Source organism: Lytechinus variegatus, chromosome 4, assembly GCF_018143015.1.
Source record: "Lytechinus variegatus isolate NC3 chromosome 4, Lvar_3.0, whole genome shotgun sequence".
Classification (NCBI taxonomy): domain Eukaryota; kingdom Metazoa; phylum Echinodermata; class Echinoidea; order Temnopleuroida; family Toxopneustidae; genus Lytechinus; species Lytechinus variegatus.
In genome coordinates this window covers 6,583,748-6,604,046 of record NC_054743.1, presented here as the reverse complement: position 1 = coordinate 6,604,046, position 20,299 = coordinate 6,583,748, and the positions used below count along the sequence as shown (strand labels likewise).

The 20,299-nt window shown below is 35.8% G+C and overlaps 1 protein-coding gene across 2 annotated transcripts; it reads left to right on the top strand.

Annotated features, from left to right (window-relative positions):
* The first annotated feature begins 29 nt into the window (after positions 1–29).
* LOC121413263 (25S rRNA (adenine(2142)-N(1))-methyltransferase-like) lies at positions 30–19,410 on the top strand. 2 transcript variants are annotated; one of them, XM_041606022.1, is made up of 6 exons: positions 30–61; positions 14,309–14,447; positions 14,908–15,027; positions 15,725–15,862; positions 16,368–16,496; positions 17,713–19,410. In XM_041606022.1, exons 2-6 carry the CDS (start codon positions 14,313–14,315, stop codon positions 17,941–17,943), a joined length of 753 nt encoding a protein of 250 aa, XP_041461956.1. In that variant the 5' UTR covers positions 30–61; positions 14,309–14,312; the 3' UTR covers positions 17,944–19,410. The 2 variants fall into 2 exon arrangements, with proteins under 2 accessions (XP_041461956.1, XP_041461955.1); XM_041606021.1 differs by having other exon boundaries at positions 32–227.
* Positions 19,411–20,299: the final 889 nt, after the last annotated feature.

Below are 20,299 nucleotides of genomic sequence, written 5' to 3'. Positions count from 1 at the left end.
AAGCAAAAGGCAGAATGAATTAAAAAGACGCGGCATCGAGAAAGTCGACCGAGTGTGGTTGGTAAACGATTTCTTTCTAATTTTAAGCTGTAGGCAGGCTTGGTGAGGCACGGTTCGTGACAGTTCTTTGTTTGTACAAGAAAATTGAAAATGAAGACGAACAAGAGACGAAAGAAACCAAAGAAACCAGTAACAGCTATGAACTTAGCCAGCCAAAATAACGAGAGGTGAGCCTAGCACTATGTCACTCAGAGCTCCCCCCTAGCTTCGGCGTTGTCCGAGCTCGAGTCTCGATGACTCGGTCCCCGCTCTTACAGTGCAGTGGGAGGTGGGCAGGTCCTCTAAAAGTGATTTCTCTCATCTAATTTAAAATTATTAAATGCTCTTAAATCATTTTTTCTTGATAATCTTGAAAATATGATCTAGGTCTAAACAATAAAGATGCCGAATGGCGAAGTCCAGGGCCAAGCTTAGCCTTGGACTCCGTGTCATGATAATTGATATTTTTTAAATATTTTGACATATTTTTAAATTATGTAGATCTACTTCATCTTGGAGACTTGAAAGTTGAAACTCTTTCAAGCGAGACCACACCCAGATGGATTTACCTAAGAAATCCATATTTACAGGGTGAAATTGGCTTAAGCCTATAACTAAGTGTGATTTTTTATTGATCTTTAAACCTTCAAACGCCTAACGCGTATGAAGGGATAAAAATTATTTCACTATCATTTTATGAATGGCAAAAATGAGAGGTTTCTTACCAGACCTATCTCGTGTAGATCCCTCGATCCATTTGTCAACAAAGCAAATGTCTGACCCTTGAACCGCTTTATGTTATGACGTACCTTCGATTAGTGATTTTACAAAATGCTGTTTTGAAGAACAATTTATAGATAAGAATTATTATTTAACAAATACTGTAATTTGATACGTGATTGTACATAATTATTTTAATATTTTGTTTTGTTTTGTTGAATTGCAAATCACATTTTGGGGGTTTTTTATGCCCAATGTTGCAATGTTACTTCTTAATCATAGTGTCCATATTTTCAGTGTCCAATTTTAGTGTGGTAAAATAATAGGAATATTGGTTATGGGATTACCCTGTTGGGAGGGAAGGAAAGGGGGTTATCAGAAGGAAATTCAGTGATACTCACCAAAGAAACTGATGTATAGTATTTCTTGCTGTGGATGTATATATAGATGTGAAGTATATGTAGCTTGTGATGTAAGTAGCTTGTCGAGAAACCTCGAAGGGCGAACGGCGAAGTAAAGATTTGTGTAGTATAAAATACCAGACGTCCTCGTCTTCTGCCAGTCGACTCTTCAAGTGATGATTTTATCCCTTAGCTGGCCTGACAATGCAGCCTTGCTGAGTTGTGCACCCAAGCATGGATGAATGCACAGGGCTTGGGGGTTTGGGTCTATTGTTGTGTGCACACACCCATAGTACATGTGCATGTATCCTCTATTCTCCAACCCATCCCACAGTACTATATGTAGGGAGCAGTCGCGCATGCCCCAGACTGTGGTACATTTTACCACACTCCCCCCGACTTTAGAACATCGTTACTTCCCTTATTTTTGGACTGTCGTCGTCCGGCCATATGTCATATGTACACATGTGGATCTAAGCAGTCCTCAGTGAAAGGAGGGAACGATAAATGTTAATCCACTGCCGCTCTCAGAGGCTTGCAAGAAACTGTCTGGAGTCGCAAGGGTCAGAGGATTAACATGCCATTTAGTCGGTTTATTTATATGCCCAAATTTATTTTAAATATTAAAAGAACTAACCAACTTCTCAGGTAAAAGGTCAAGGGGAGACTTATCAATGTGACTTTTGGATACAAGTATTTTAATCAAACAAACGCTGCCACATGATAAACTTGATGCTAATACCGAGACTACAAGGGGGATTTCTAAAATTTTGCAAAAATAAAATGGACTGCCAGAAGAGCTAAGGTCAAGCCTTACGCCCGCAAGGGAAAGGAGAATACATGAATGCATATATTCATTGAAATGCTTATGAAGACTTTGTTGGTGGTTATCATCCCACAAGTCAAGATCTAGAAATCTTTACTCCTGTAAGGGTACGACACCTGAACCATTGTCTACAGAAGCCGATATGTACATTTTCATTCTAAACTAGAAAAAATCATTCTTATGAAAAAGTTAAAGCTTTTTAAGCAGACGGTTAATGGGGTAGCTCAATGTGAATTTATGAAAGGATCCTTTAATTAATTGATTATTGAACCCTTCACTTGACAAGCTTAACCTCATCCCAGGAATACTGGAATTTCTAAAATTTGTAATGTACATATGAACGCATGCTTGCAGCAGCAAGAAAAATAGTTGACCCAAAGGTTTGACAAAATTTCTATAAACTTTGTTTTACTCTTAACCCCTTCCATAAAGATAAATTCTTAGACTTGTAAGGATTTGGGGCTTGATTATTATTACTGAATAAATACAAATCTCAATTTCTGAGGCTAGTCCTTGGGCAGGATTTGGTCTGGAGTCCTTTGATGGATCTCCGCCCTTATTGCCAAGAGACGAGCAATCAGATTCAGGAGAATCTGTTAATATTTGTCATCTATCCAGTAAAAAGAGAACCTTATTGAACTCTATCAATTTGCTTGGTTTTAACGATGTTTATATCTTCCTTGCAGAAATCTATAAGTTAACAGATTCCCAAGGAGGGTGTAACCAGAATAAAGAAAAACACATTCTGGTTGTTGTGAAGTTTAAAAATGAATAGCTCTGCACAATGATGAAGTCTGAAGTCATAAAATTCAAGACCTCACACATGTAAACTGCATTAAATAATCCCAGGAATATTGTGCCAAAATTTTAAGTAGCATAATATTTTTCACCTGATTTGTAAACTACTCAAACATTTTGGAAGCAATGGACTGGAAACTCATTTGCTCAAAGTATAAGTTCTATTCATTAACTAATTTAAGAAAAGACCACAAATTAATCTCCCATCTATCAAAAAGATATAGATTGAAATTATTGACAAGTGTTTACATTTGTGTAATTCTTGTCTCCAATTACATAAAGATATCAAAACAGTGTCAGCTTTTCAAGTTAATTAATGATTCATAGCATAATGATAAATAATATTTCCCATTATTTTAAGTGACTTTATGTCAATGTTAAAGAAGAATTGTATTCAATGGTGTCAATGACATTCTGAGTGATAGTAAAAATGTCAGACTTTAGAAAATGAATGTCAATTTTGCAGCTACTCTAACAAAGACATTGTTAGTTCATCAGCACAAAAAATATTCTGAGGTAACTGCATGTATTTTGACCACGGACAAGCACATGGGGAAATAACAAGTACTCTCAAAATAAATATGTGCTGAATAGACCAACTGAATTGGAACTCCCTAGTAACACCCCTGATTAACAATTAAGATTAATTCAGACAAACTTGTCTGAACAATTTAGATAAACTAACACCCAGCCCTGGAAGATTCTTAGAGAAAGAATGCAAATTACATAACTCATTGCCCTAAAAGAGAAATTACTCCAAAGGTGAACTATTTACAATGTTTTCACCTATAGTCTGAAAAGTTTGTCACCCTTAAAGAGTTTAATAGATTGCCCTACTTTCTATAGACAATAGCAATTCCAACCTATTATGTATGTTCTGCAACCAGGGTTGAAGACAACAAATTTGGATGTTTCTCAAGTCTGCTCTCAAATATTCAGAGGGTCTGCTTAAGAAACTAAACAAAAGAAATACATTTGTATTATTTGATTGAAATTGATCAATAGCTTATTTTCGGAGGCTTTCTGCAAATCCTCCAACTGACTGAAGAACCCTTGATCAATGGAAATAGCTTTCTATAGAAAGCACTTAAAGAAATTATCTAAAGCATCTGCTTAATTAAAAGGGGAGTAGTTTTGTATAAAAACTTTGAACACAATTACCTGAGGAATCTGTTTACAAACATTATGAATGGAAATAACTTTGAACATTTTGAATTCAGAAGCATTTTACCCCTTTTGATAAAACCTAAAGGGTGTGCTGTATGTTATATGCGCATCATAAGCCTGGATAGAAGAAACTTAACTTCCAAAGCATTCCCCAATATAACTGTTTAAATTTTAAAGGGATAAAGTAACAATGTTCACAGACATGGTTTATTTTAAATCAATAAAATCACTAAATATTTAATGAAATTTTCATTATTCCCTACCCCCTCCTTTTTATTCATTTAATGTTTAAGTGAACGATTGTCTTTTAGTTCTTCTTGGGTTTCGTTCCCCTGGGACTGATATTTTGGGGTTGTGTTCTCGACACTTTGAGTTAATTGTGTTCGAGACACCTGTGCAAATGATTCCTAATCACAAATGAAAGACTATCTTCACATTTGGATATTTGGAACACCATGCTTTTGAATCTAAATCAATTTTGGTACAAAATATGAATACCAAGCAATGGTGTAAATTCCCAAGTCAAAAATTGAACAAAATCAAAGAATACAAGACAAGTTGACTCTGAGTAATAAATACACAAAGAATGTTACGAGAATTCTCTTCAGTGAATACCTTATCAAATTTGAGCAAATTAATAACAAGGTATTTTCAAATTATAGTAAAGGAAAATCATCAATGCCAAAATACAATTTCTTGAAAGTATGCAGGCAAAATAATTTACGCAATTCCATGGTGGTACCAAGGTGGTACCGTACAACCTAAAAGGATAGCAACGGTGATCTCGCGCAAAACCAAAATACAGAAGCGGGTCACTCCACCCTTGACTTTGACGCTGAAAAGCTACAACGCTATCCCAGTGCACTGCATGTGGGTTAGGATTAAACCCGAACAAATTCAACCCAATCTTACACTGACTTTCATCAAACACTTCAGACATGGATTGACAGACAATTTCTGAAGTATCAGAAATGTCGTCAGAGTTGGCAGTCTTATTATTTACAGTGTTAGCTCTCAACTCTGTTTTGGCTTGAGTGGCTTCTCTTTCTACCACTTTAGGACTTAAAAATAAAGGATCAGAAATAATATCTTCACACTGCTCCTTTGCAGATTCAGAAATAATAGAAGTATTAACAAATAAGGATGGACCCTTACTAGAAAATGAGGAAACACCTTCATCTAATTTGTTCCTGAAATCAAACTTCCCCCTTACTGTTGAAGTCAGTCCCTGGTCAGGTATGGATTGGGAGCCCTCAGTTTCAAAAGTTGTGGTCAAAGCCACTTCTGATTCAACTTTCGGGTCAGAACCCTCCCCACTGGATTGGGAGCCCTCAGTTTCAAGAGCTGTGGTCAAAGCCACATTTATTTTAACTGTTGGGTCAAAGCCCTCCCCAATGGATTGGGAGCCCTCAGTTTCAAGAGCTGTGGTCAAAGCCACATTTATTTCAACTGTTGGGTCAAAGCCCTCCCCATTGCCAGAGATCAGACTACCAGATTTGGGTGGATGTAATTTCTTTTTGGAATCCTGGCCTTCTGTTATTGGGGTTGAAGTTCGGCCTCTATCTTCAACCCTTCCCAGTTTGGGTGATTATCAGAGAGGGGAGTTTTGGAACATGAATGAACTGAGTTTATAAAATGTTTTGCCACAAATGGTGGTCTATGGTTTGACTCAAGTTCAGAAAGGGTATGAAGAATATTGTCTAACAATTTATTGTTTGATGCCATCTCTGTGGCAAAATCGTTAGAATCCTTAACTTCATTAGGGTGTCTTGAATAATTACAAGAGTTAGAAACAAGTGGGGTACAATCCTGTGAAACATTAGGAACAGGAGAATGTGTGATGGGACTGGAAAAATGATATGAAGAAAACTTGCTAGCAAAAGCAGGATGCCCTCTGTGAGTTTGGACATTCTGAGGATATGCATTATGGGACTCATCTTGTCCAAACCTTTGTCCCAATTTGAAAACTAAATCAAAGTAATCAATTTTGGGGTAGCATTCAAATATAGCTGCGCAAAGTTCAGCAGCTTGCCCCTTCAAACACAAATATAAATTATTAATTCGCTGCCTGGCGGTCCAGCCTGCCTTATCTGCATCGCGAGAAAATTGTTCAAAGAAAACCTTCCAGCTCCCATTAATGCCATCGTAAATAAGTGAAGTTGATGGTTTTGAACTTCTCTGCCCAATATAAGTTGATGAGGATTGCCAATGACTTCTAAAGTACATGTGGTATATCAACAGTTTGATAAAAGTATTTCAAAAAACCATATTTCAAAAATGTGAAACCCAATTTGAATTTTTAAAACAGAAAATTCTTTGCAAATTTGCTTAGTTTAAAGACTTAAACCAATCACAGTGAAGGAATATACATGTAAGTAGAATATAAAATTTCAGGCTGAAAATACCTTCCTACTAAATTGCATTCAGCGCAGAACAATTTAAAATTTGATATTAATGTGGAATTCCAAGCAGAAAATAAATTTGCTAATTCCACCTTGAGATTTGATAGCAAGAAAATTTACCAAAGAAAATCAAATATAGTCTACCCTGATTTCAATTCCTAAAATCAAGCTATCTTTTTTTTTATTATTAAACAAGGAACTTCCTTGGAAAATGGCTGAAAATAAGTATCCACTTATTTTATTTTAATCCAGAAAACAAAATAATTGTTTTAAATTGGAAAATGTGGTGCCTATAAATGTAATGTTATCAAAGGCATAAACACTCAGTATCAAATAAATCCTCAGCTCAACTTGTGAAAGAAGACAAGCACAATTCAGCTTGTTTCATTCACTATTAAACTGAGCCACGCCCTAGCCAAAAATTTACAAACACAACACAGCAAAGAGCATGAAAATTCACCACTCAGAATCACTCAAAAAATGACAAACAAAACATGGGAAAGAGACTAGAAAATCTAAAATCTTGCAATTTGGCGCAATTTAGGAAATATAAAAATTGATAGCTGGGATAATCCTGAAATAAATTTGATACAATTATCCCACTAAAATTTGACAGTAAAATTAGTACAAGTTTAAATCCAAAAAAAAATTGCATGTAAAAGACAAGGATTTACTTGGGGTGTGTTGTACAGTTAAAAGAAAGACTGACCATCTAACTCAACACAAGACACCAAGTTCAAAGCCAATGTAAAAACAATGCTTTGTAAATGTCCAAAATACAGGTTTATTTGTGGAGTCTCGCTCCCATGCAGCACACCAAGCATTCAGATAAATAATCAGAATATCACTTTAATATCACAAGCAATAACAAATCAAAAGCACAATGTACTTTATATCTTTTGAGCACACTCAAAATTATCCAATCTACCCCCTTCCAAAAATTTATGAAGGAAGCAGAACACTCCCAAAGCACACTCAAAATAAAATGAAAAGAACGAACTGAAATCTAATGGGATGCCAATTCGCGCAAAGTAAGATTCGCAAGCGCCATTGTGGTAAAATAATAGGAATATTGGTTATGGGATTAACCTGTTGGGAAGGAAGGAAAGGGGGTTAACAGGAGGGAAGTATCAGTGATACTTACCAAGAAAGTGATGGTGCAGGGCACGTTGAAAATAATAACCGAAAGCACGGTGAAAACAAGAACCGAAAACAGGCCAAAGTAACTTGCACGATGTGGTGATATTAATGGGATGTGACGTATTCTTGGTGTAGATGTAGCTTGTAGATATAATGTACTTGTAGCTTGTAGATAAACTCGAAGAGCGAACGGGCGAAGCAAAGGTTGTGTTAGAAAACAGACGTCCTCGTCTCGCTCATGTCGACTCTCAAAGTGATCATTAGATCCCTTGGCTGGCCTGACAATGCAGCTCTGCTGAGTTGTGCACCCAAGCATGGATGAATGCACAGGGCTTGGGGTCTATTGTTGTGTGCACACAGCCTCTATAGTACATGAATCCTCTATGCTCCAACCCATCCCACAGTACTATATGTAGGGAGCAGTCGCGCGTGCCCCAGACTGTGGTACATTTTACCACACTCCCCCCGACTTTAGAACATCGTTACTTCCCTTATTTTTGGACTGTCGTCGTCCGGCCATATGTCATATGTACACATGTGGATCTAAGCAGTCCTCAGTGAAAGGAGGGAACGATAAATGTTAATCCACTGCCGCTCTCAGAGGCTTGCAAGAAACTGTCTGGAGTCGCAAGGGTCAGAGGATTAACATGCCATTTAGTCGGTTTATTTATATGCCCAAATTTATTTTAAATATTAAAAGAACTAACCAACTTCTCAGGTAAAAGGTCAAGGGGAGACTTATCAATGTGACTTTTGGATACAAGTATTTTAATCAAACAAACGCTGCCACATGATAAACTTGATGCTAATACCGAGACTACAAGGGGGATTTCTAAAGTTTTTCAAAAATATATTAATATCAAAATGGACTGCCAGAAGAGCTAAGGTCAAGCCTTACGCCCACAAGGGAAATGGACAACCAGAAGAGCTAAGGTCAAGCCTTACGCCCGAAAAGGGAAATGGACTACAAGAAGAGCGAAGGTCAAGCCTTACGCCCGCAAGGGAAAGGAGAATACATGAATGCATATATTCATTGAAATGCTTGGGAAGACTTTGTTGGTGGCTATCATCCCACAAGTCAAGATCTAGAAATCTTTACTCCTGTAAGGGAACGACACCCGAACAATTGTCTACCGAAGCCGATATGTACATTTTCATTTAAACCAGAAAAATTCCTATGACAAAGTTTATGCTTTTTGAGCAGACGGTTAATGGGGTAGCTCATCAATGTGAATATATGAAAGGATCCTTAAATTGATTATTGAACCCTTCACTTGACAAGCTTAACCTCATCCCAGGAATACTGGAATTTCTAAAATTTGTAATGTACATATGAATGCATGCTTGCAGCAGCCAGGAAAATAGTTGATCCAAAGGTCTCACAACATTTCTATAAAATTGACTTTACTCTTAACCCCTTCCAAAAAGATAAATTCTTAGACTTGTAAGAATTTGAGGCTTGATTATTATTACTAAATAAATACAAATCCCAATTTCTGGGGCTCGTCCTCGGCCAGGATTGGGTCTGGAGTCCTTCGATGGATCTCCGCCCTCATTGCCAAGAGACAAGCAATCAGATTCAGGAGAATCTGTTAATATTTGTCATCTATCCAGTAAAAAGAGAACCTTATTGAACTCTATCAATTTGCTTAGTTAACAATTTTCATATCTTCCTTGCAGAAATCTATAAGTTAACAGATTCCCAAGGAGGTTATAACCAGAATAAACAAAAACACATTCTGGTTGTTGTGAAGTTTAAAAATGAATAGCTCTGCACAATGATGAATTCTGAAGTCATAAAATTCAAGACCTCACACATGTAACCTGCATAAAATAATCCCAGGAATATTGTGCCAAAATGTTAAGTAGCATAATATTTTTCACCTGATTTGTAAACTACTCAAACATTTTGGAAGCAATGGACTGGAAACTCATTTGCTCCAAGTATAAGTTCTATTCATTAACTAATTTAAGAAAAGACCACAAATTAAACTCATCTATCAAAAAGATATAAGATTATTGACAAGTGTTTACATTTGTGTAATTCTTGTCTCCAATTACATATATGCTAAAACAGTGTCAGCTTTTCAAGTTAATTAATGATTTGTAGCATAATGATAAATAATGTGTCCCATTATTTAAGTGACTTATGTATGTCAATGTTAAAGAATAATTGTATTAAATAGTGTCAATGACATCCTGAGTGATAATAAAAATGCAAATGAATGTCAATTTTGCAGCTACTCTAACAAAGACATTGTTAGTTGTCAGCACAAAAAATATTCTGAGGTAACTACATGTATTTTCACCACGGACAAGCACATGGGGAAATAACAAGTACTCTCAAAATAAATATGTGCTGAATAGACCAACTGAATTGGAACTCCCTAGTAACACCCCTGATTAACAATTAAGATTAATTCAGGCAAACTTGTCTGAACAATTTAGATAAACTAACGAACACCCAGCCCTGGAAGATTCTTAGAGAAAGAATGCAAATTACATAACTCATTGCCCTAGAAGAGAAATTGCTCCAAAGGTGAGCCATTTACAATGCTTTCAACTTTAGTCTGAAAAGTTGGGGTCACGCTTAAACAATTAGATTGCCCTACCTTTCTATAGACAACAATTCCAACCTATTATGTATGTTCTGCAATCAAATGGAAGAAATAGCAGGGTTGAAGACAATAGATTTGGATGTTTCTCAAGTCTGCTGTCAAATATTCAGAGGGTCTGCTTAAGAAACTTTAAACAAAAGAAATACATTTGCATTATTTGATGGAAATTGATCAATAGCTTATTTTGGGATGCTCTCTGCAGATCTTCCAATTGATTTAAGAACCTGTTGATCAATGGAAATAACTATCTATAGAAAGCACTGAATTAAATTATCTAAAGTATCTGCTTAATTATGGGGAGTAGTTTTGTATGAAAGCTTTGAACACAATGGCCTAAGGAATCTGCTTACAAACATTATCAATTGAAATAACTTTGAATCATTTTGAATTCAAAAGCATTTTACCCCTTTTGATAAAACCTAAAGGGTGTGCTGTATGTTAAGCTTGGATAGAAGAAACTTAACTTCCAAAGCATTCCTCAATATAATTATATAACTTTAAAGGGATAAAGTAACAATGTTCAGACATGATTTATTTTAAATCAATAAAATTACTAAATATTTAATGAAATTTTCATTATTCCCTACCCCCTCCTTTTTATTCATTTAATGTTTAAGCGAACGATTGTCTTTTAATTCTTCTAGGGTTTCGTTCCCCTGGGACTGATATTTGGGGGTTGTGTTCTCGACACTTTGAGTTAATTGTGTTCGAGACACCTGTGCAAATGACGAGTGTAGGATTTTGATTCCTAATCACAAATGAAAGACTATCTTCACATTTGGATATTTGGAACACCATGCTTTTGAATCTAAATCAATTTTGGTACAAAATATGAATACCAAGCAATGGTGTAAATTCCCAAGTCAAAAATTGAACAAAATCAAAGAATACAAGACAAGTTGTCTCTGAGTAATAAATACACAAAGTATGTTACGAGAATTCTCTTCAGTGAATACCTTATCAAATTTGAGCAAATTAATAACAAGGTATTTTCAAATTATAGTAAAGGAAAATCATCAATGCCAAAATACAATTTCTTGAAAGTATGCAGGCAAAATATTTTACGCAATTCCATGGTGGTACCAAGGTGGTACCGTACAACCTAAAAGGATAGCAACGGTGATCTCGCGCAAACCTATGCTGCATTTGAAGGTCATTGCAAGAGAAACCTTGACAAGAGATAGTTACAGCACTATCCCAGCAGATTGCACGCTTATCTGGGTTAGGATTAAATCCTAACAAATTCAACCCAATCTTATAAGTATTTACAACAATCAAATTAGACTTGGATTGAAAGACAATTTCTGAACTATCAGAAGTGTTAGAATTGACAGTCATTTTATTTACAATGTCAGCTGTCAATTCTGTTTTGGCTGGAGTGGCTTCTTTTTCTACCACTTTAGGACTTAGAAATAAAGGATCAGAAATAATATTTTTGCACTGCTCCTTTGCAGATTCAGAAATAATAGGAGTATTAACAAATAAGGATGGACCCTTACTAGAAAATGAGGAAACACCTTCATCTAATTTGTTATTGAAATCAAACTTCCCCCTTACTGTTGAAGTCAGTCCCTGGTCAGGTATGGATTGGGAGCCCTCAGTTTCAAAAGTTGTGGTCAAAGCCACTTCTGATTCAACTTTCGGGTCAGAACCCTCCCCACTGGATTGGGAGCCCTCAGTTTCAAAAGCTGTGGTCAAAGCCACATTTATTTCAACTGTTGGGTCAAAGCCCTCCCCATTGGATTGGGAGCCCTCAGTTTCAAGAGCTGTGGTCAAAGCCACATTTATTTCAACTGTTGGGTCAAAGCCCTCCCCATTGACAGAGATCAGACTACCAGATTTGGGTGGATCTAATTTCTTTTTGGAACCCTGGCCTTCTGTTATTGGGGTTGAAGGTCGGCCTCTATCTTCAACCCTTCCCAGTTTGGGTGGTTATAAGATTTTGAAAGTTTGCATGTAGCAAGGGTACTAATGAGATTGTCTAACTTGTTATTAATAGAAGCCATCTCAGTCTTCCATTGAGACTTTCCAACTCCATCAGAGTCCCTTGAATTATATTTACATGATTTTGGGGTAGAATCCCGCAAAATATCAGGGGTAGCCTGAACTGGACATTGTGTTCTGGGGTTGGGAAAATAATGTAAAGAAAATTGGCTATAAACAAAAGCAGGATGCCCTCGGTGAGTTTGGACATTTTGAGGGTATGTATTAGGTGAATCGTTTCCAAACCTATGTCCCAATTCAAAAACTAAATCAAAGTAATCAATTCTGGGGTTGCTTTCAAATATAGCTGCACAAAATTCAGCAGCTTGCCCCTGCAAACACAAATATAAATTATTAATTCGCTGCCTGGCGGTCCAGCCTGCCTTATCTGCATCGCGAGAAAATTGTTCAAAGAAAACCTTCCAGCTCCCATTAATGCCATCGTAAATAAGTGAAGTTGATGGTTTTGAACTTCTCTGCCCAATATAAGTTGATGAGGATTGCCAATGACTTCTAAAGTACATGTGGTATATCAACAGTTTGATAAAAGTATTTCAAAAAACCATATTTCAAAAATGTGAAACCCAATTTGAATTTTTAAAACAGAAAATTCTTTGCAAATTTGCTTAGTTTAAAGACTTAAACCAATCACAGTGAAGGAATATACATGTAAGTAGAATATAAAATTTCAGGCTGAAAATACCTTCCTACTAAATTGCATTCAGCGCAGAACAATTTAAAATTTGATATTAATGTGGAATTCCAAGCAGAAAATAAATTTGCTAATTCCACCTTGAGATTTGATAGCAAGAAAATTTACCAAAGAAAATCAAATATAGTCTACCCTGATTTCAATTCCTAAAATCAAGCTATCTTTTTTTTATTATTAAACAAGGAACTTCCTTGGAAAATGGCTGAAAATAAGTATCCACTTATTTTATTTTAATCCAGAAAACAAAATAATTGTTTTAAATTGGAAAATGTGGTGCCTATAAATGTAATGTTATCAAAGGCATAAACACTCAGTATCAAATAAATCCTCAGCTCAACTTGTGAAAGAAGACAAGCACAATTCAGCTTGTTTCATTCACTATTAAACTGAGCCACGCCCTAGCCAAAAATTTACAAACACAACACAGCAAAGAGCATGAAAATTCACCACTCAGAATCACTCAAAAAATGACAAACAAAACATGGGAAAGAGACTAGAAAATCTAAAATCTTGCAATTTGGCGCAATTTAGGAAATATAAAAATTGATAGCTGGGATAATCCTGAAATAAATTTGATACAATTATCCCACTAAAATTTGACAGTAAAATTAGTACAAGTTTAAATCCAAAAAAAAATTGCATGTAAAAGACAAGGATTTACTTGGGGTGTGTTGTACAGTTAAAAGAAAGACGGACTGACCATCTAACTCAACACAAGACACCAAGTTCAAAGCCAATGTAAAAACAATGCTTTGTAAATGTCCAAAATACAGGTTTATTTGTGGAGTCTCGCTCCCATGCAGCACACCAAGCATTCAGATAAATAATCAGAATATCACTTTAATATCACAGCTCGCAGCTCGCAGCGCCACTGTGGTAAAATAATAGGAATATTGGTTATGGGATTACCCTGTTGGGAGGGAAGGAAAGGGGGTTATCAGAAGGAAATTCAGTGATACTCACCAAAGAAACTGATGTATAGTATTTCTTGCTGTGGATGTATATATAGATGTGAAGTATATGTAGCTTGTGATGTAAGTAGCTTGTCGAGAAACCTCGAAGGGCGAACGGCGAAGTAAAGATTTGTGTAGTATAAAATACCAGACGTCCTCGTCTTCTGCCAGTCGACCCTTCAAGTGATGATTTTATCCCTTAGCTGGCCTGACAATGCAGCCTTGCTGAGTTGTGCACCCAAGCATGGATGAATGCACAGGGCTTGGGGGTTTGGGTCTATTGTTGTGTGCACACACCCATAGTACATGTGCATGTATCCTCTATTCTCCAACCCATCCCACAGTAGTGACAGTACTATATGTAGGGAGCAGTCGCGCATGCCCCAGACTGTGGTACATTTTACCACATTAGAAAGGTGGCAACACATATATTTTATAAGGCTTTGCATATCCTTCTCACTGTAGTGTAGGCGAGACTGCTAGCTCCATTTCACCTAGTATTAGCAAATAAAATATGAAAAATTAAAGCAAATATCTATTTTCACACAGCTCAATGTTCATGAAAAGGAAGGTCATATCAAGGCTGCACACCATCATGAAGGACATTGACAAGGTCAAACAAGATACAACCATCTCTTCAGATGAAAAGAAGTTGAAGGTTAAGCAGTTAGAACTCAAGATAGAAGAGGTAAAGGTTTATTGGGTTTTTACAATAAATTAATTGTATTATTAAATCTGTTCCTTCAAAAAAAGTTTTTTGGTTTGGGTAACTCGAACTCAAGTAAGTCTTTTGAGCTAAGTTTGCAGTTTCTCATAGTGTTGGTATTTCTTGCTTTATTTTCAATCTGATTACAAGGTCAAGTAATCAGAAATTATTAGGGGTTTGCAAGCTAATAATTATTTAACTTCCCCAGCTCATACAAGCCTAGTATTGAAAATGAATCTCTATTTAAACGTAATTATAAGATCCTTATTTTTTTTCTCTTCATGTTTGTTAATCACCAATAGTTGAAAATCAAGCCTTTTAGCAATTCCCAGAAAATTTGGCAAATGATATTTAATACATCTAATTATATAGAAGTTAAATCTAATAAAAGATAAATTTCTATTGCATAGTTATCAAACTGTGTTGTATTCATTCCCTCCAGCTAGGGGGATTACACGCCTACCAACAAAGTTCTCTCCTTGGTGAACATCTCCATGGCAACGTAAACACATCAAAATGGGTGCTGCAAAAACTCAAGGAAGCTAATATCCGGTCACCAAAGGTAAACTTTACCAGAGGTGATACTCTGAAAATGTTCTTATCTCTGTTTCTTATATTTTATCTTTTCTCACTGAGATAGGAAGATGCAAAAATCATTGCAAATTCTGAAAATCTTCTTAACATGTTCTTATCTCTGAAATGATTGCCCCTTTTTCGTCTCCAACACACACATTTCTTTTCAATCAAAACACACTTTTATATTGGCAGTTTTAACCAATAGAAGCATTCCTTATGTCAAAGAGAATATTATGTGCGCTGCACACGCACTAATTATTTGCATGATTATATTTAAATTGGAGTATTAAGAAATTTATTACCCCTCAAAAATGTGTCATGAAATGTCAAAAAGCTGTTAGCAACGGAATCGATAGACTAGCTTAAATATGTTTATAATTTTTCCACCCCTCCCAATCATTTATTAATTATTAATTATGCTTCCCATTTTAGTTGAAATGGGAGAGGGTTTCTTTAATGGATCAACAATGTGCTGCACTCAACTCTGCTGAGGTAAACGCCCGGGTACAGACAGAAAATATTTCCTCAAAAAGCTGTTAGCAACGGAATCGATAGACTAGCTTAGGCATGGTAATAGGGAGCGCCTTGAGCTCATAACAATGTGGATATGTTCCCTCTACGAATACCATGTACATGTATTATTATTTACACAGACTTTTTAATTGAACACCATTTCTTTTCAGGGATCAAAGTTATATCTACTGGATGTTGGGGCCCTGCAGGAGAATTACTCCAAACAAACTAAATGGTTGGATGCAGTGGCCATTGATCTAAATCCACAGTGCGAAGGCATCATCAAATCAGATTTCTTTGACTTCAAGGTAATAGTATGAAATATTTAGATGAATCATTTAATATCCATATCTGAATATGGACATTGCTTTACACAAGAGAAACTGAAATCATGAATAAATTGAATAAAGCAAAGAATAAACTGAATAAAGAAAAGTAGTAAACATTCTGTACACCAAAGCGGCCCAACCTTGAACTTTGAAGAATAATTCCTATCAGTAGCTCCACACATATCATTGGATGGAGACATTCTTTGTATCACTGTGAGGTTCCATGGTTAAGTAAATTGCAATTTTTTTTATTATAAGATAAATATATATATTTTTTTGCTAAACAATCATACAAATTGTCACCTTCTGATCATATAACTCTACATACTGTATAATTTTTCAAATACACAAAGTGAATGAAATGGCACTGAACCTACAAAAATACAGCATTAATGAAAATGTACATTTCAGACTTCCCTTTCCATCTATAATGCAACATTTGATATCTGATTCATTCATTGAGATTTGATTGTTTTACACATAGGTTGGAGAGTCTGATGTCTATGATATCATAGTACTGAGTTTGGTCCTAAACTTTGTAAGCTCTCCTTCTCAGAGGGGTGAGATGTTAAAGAGATGCCAGACACTCTGCAGACAGGAAGGACATATCTTTGTAAGATTCAGCTTTTTTTTTTCAGTTATTCATTTATCCATCCATCCAAATAACATACTATTTTCAAAATTTTAATCAAATATTTATTCAATCATGCATTCATTCATTTTTATTTCATTTTTTTTACTTATTTTTTCAAAAAATTCAATTATTCTTTCTTTCATTCATCCTTCCTCCCTCCCTTTACAAAAAGATTGGTCATTTGACTATTGAGTCTGTTATCATGCAAAGAAATGGAGATTTCTTGATTTCATTTTTTGTGACAAGCACTGTATAATCATTAGTAAGTCTTGTAAGATACAATGTGCTTTAATATCAGATATTCATTCAGTAAGTCCATTTTTTCACTCCCCCAAAATGAATCACCAGGAGCTTAATTACAATGTGGTGTTGGGTAGCAAATGTATTGTAGGGATTGTAACATATTTTCTTTCCTAGTGGCACACACCCCCTGAGTGTTAAGCCCGGCTCACACTTCTCGATTTGTTGCGATCCGAATTTCAAAGAAATTGTGATTTCACATTTGATATGGAAATTCCAACTAATAAAATCTTATGGATCCGAGTTCAGAATAGTGGTTGGACTACTGAAAACTAAATTCAGTCTAGTTCGAGCCTCCCTGAATGAATAAAAACAAGTTCGATTCCAAATCGTAATGACATCATCATCGGCTGCGACTTGAAGCCAATTTTGAGTTTTTTTACTTTACTCTGACCACAGGGCTTGCTGCAAAGCAGACTTCTGATTTTGTTATTACTAGCATTATGCTGAACTTCAAATGAAAGGATTTGACTTCTTCGAACTTTTATATTCAATGCAAAATGCGATTTCTTAAAAAATCGTGTCACATCCGATCGCAAAGTGTGAGCCGGTTAAGTAAACAAACCTGAAGTCCTGTGTAGCATAACCTATGTATCTCTAAAATTTGTTATCATTTATTAAATTGTATTTTTGATTGTTAAAGTTCCTGTAAACTAGTTAGAAATTAAAAGATTATCAATTAAAACCTAAGACATCCAAGAAAATTTAAGTCGAGATAATATTCATTACTCATGAGTGTACCTGTAAACAAAGTTTGTGATATTTATGAACTGTATTCAAACCAAATTATTTGACTTCTTATAGGGGGTATATCTCTACACATTTTTCAAAACAAATAAGTTTTAAGTGTGTCACTGTATTAATGATTGAATTTTCATTTAATCACTATCCGCAGATTGTTCTTCCTCGTGCATGCCTGGATAACTCACGCTACTTGGATCATGCCCTCTTTGAACAGATGATGGAAAGTTTGAACTTTGACCTGGTGGCTAAGCATGACAGCAAAAAGCTTAGTTTCTTGATGTTCAGGAAGGCTGAGAAGAGGAAAGAAGGGAAGATCAGTTTCCAAAAGAGAGAAGTCAGGAATGGGACACGGTGCAACAACTTTTGCATCGTTATGAGATGAGGGGTTTGACAGAGCTCTGAGAAGGGAAGATTCAGGTCAACATGAAGTCAGGATGAGGAAAGGAGAGATGGGCAAAGAGAAGTCTAAAACAGCGAAAGGTTAAACAACTAAACCTTTACCGTGACGAGACGAGTTTGTGGCCTTTGATAAGAAGATTAGTTTCTATGAGAAAAGTCAGGAATCGGAATTGATGCAGCAACTTTTGTGGAGTTTTTCATGAGTCTGCCTTAGACACCTTAATGAGAAAACTGTCTTCATATGATTGTGACTGTTCCATATGATTGATGTGACCAGGGTTTCCCAAGTCGTGGACTTGCACCATGTTTTTTGCATCGGGGGAGCGTTTCATGAAAGGACTTGTGTATATTTCATCCAACAAATCCTGCTTTACCTGGCAGTTACTATAATAACTGCCTCTCAGCAAATCAAAATCTAGGAAAGATGTTGGATCTGACAACTCGTGGAACAAATATGTTGATAAAACACTCCCCTGGTCTTGCGTAGGGACACATGAAGCTACTATGAAAACAAGTAAATTATCAAATTTTCCACCATCTATTTCATAAATTGAGATAAATTTGTATCTGTGTTTATTATTCATTTTCTTAGTTTTCATGATGAATGAAGAGGATTAGAATACAGACTAAAGATTGTCTTTGGCTGAGGACATTGACATGCAGAAACATCGTATTTGGGAATGTGTGATTGCCACTTGTGTGTAGACACATTTGACATAGCAATATGGGCCAAATTCATTCCACTTAATGTAGTCAGGAAGTTTCTCTTTATTGAAGTTTGATTAAAATTCATGTTAAAGCGTAAAAATTATTGATTGAAAAACACAGAATGATCATATGAAAGTCAATAAAAGCAGTAACACACATCAGTTATGAATATAGTGATTTTTATTTATTGCATGAAAGCTTAAAAAATATTTTTGAAAATTCTAACATGGCATATTGTTTTACATGAATTGATCATAATATATTCTTACAGTACTGAATCATTTACAAATCCTGGCTAAAATCAATACTCGCATTGATATTTGAATCCATGTTTTTTTTTCTCTCTTTATAAACTGACCTTGGAATGGATTTAACAGTGGTTCAAACAAACGTGAGTTTGAAGAAGAGTAATTACATGCAGAATCATTCTTTAAATTCAATCATTTTTAGGACAATTTTCACTACCAGAGTAAGATAATCTGTACTTGGTGAACGAACTGAAGGATGGCATTCCATAAATATGTGGTCTATTAAATGCTAATTTGGGGTAAGCTTTATATGAGGATAGAGATACATTGGGCAGATAGCTGTCCAGGTTTCACAAGTAGAAAATATGCCCAGAGTAAAATTATACCTACGTAGTAGTATTTTATCTACTCATTAGGACTAAATTATTTAATAGGGTTCCATGATACTTGCTCCAATGGAAAATCTGCACATTAAACACAAATCCTTATTCTAATCCCCCCCCCAAAAAATATATATATAACTATAAACCCTATGCCCTCTAAGATATTAAGACTGCATCAAATGTCATGTAACCATTCAAAGAACCTGAGTCATGTTTCACAAAACTGTTCTGAAGATAACACACGACTCACAACTTGTTCTTTGGGGCTAGATTTGATTCACAATTCACAACCATATCTTTCAAGATTTAGATAAATGGTATTTATTAAAAAGAAGCCAAATTTGCAGCCAAAGGCTGAATTACATGAATTAAATGAAAATCCATAATTTATTGTTCAAAATAGATATGAAATTAAATACTCCGAAAATTGCTTTGCCCAATTGATTGTGGGCCCGGCAGCTGCTGTGCAGCGCCAGATCGACGAGGCTCTATCCCTTTAATCGTTGAATGTCAAACAGGGTAGCAGCAACTCCCATCTTTTAACGTCTTTTGGTCTGACACGGCCGGGGTTTGAACCCCTGACACGACCGAGGTTTGAACCCCCGGTTGTGAGACGGACACTCTACCAACTGAACCAACACACCGGTCACTGAGCCAACCACACTTGATAATAAAGGGCATCTGACTCCAAGTTTCATATCATTTATGATAACTTTCTAGAAGACTCACTCCTGTTCTGCTAAAGTACCATTTGTAGAGTACCAATGAACAGCTTTATGAAACGACTTGGTAAGCATGTAACTTTGTTGTCAATAAGAAAGATGTTGAGATTGCTGTCAATATCTCTGTTCAAAGCTAAAGGACCATTGCTAAACCAGGCTTCAGTAATGATTTGAGAAGGCTCTGATAGGTTCATACAGGAAACATAACATTTATCAAAAATAATTTTATTTTTTTTTTTGGGGGGGGGTCATTTGACAGAACAATAAAATCACTTTCG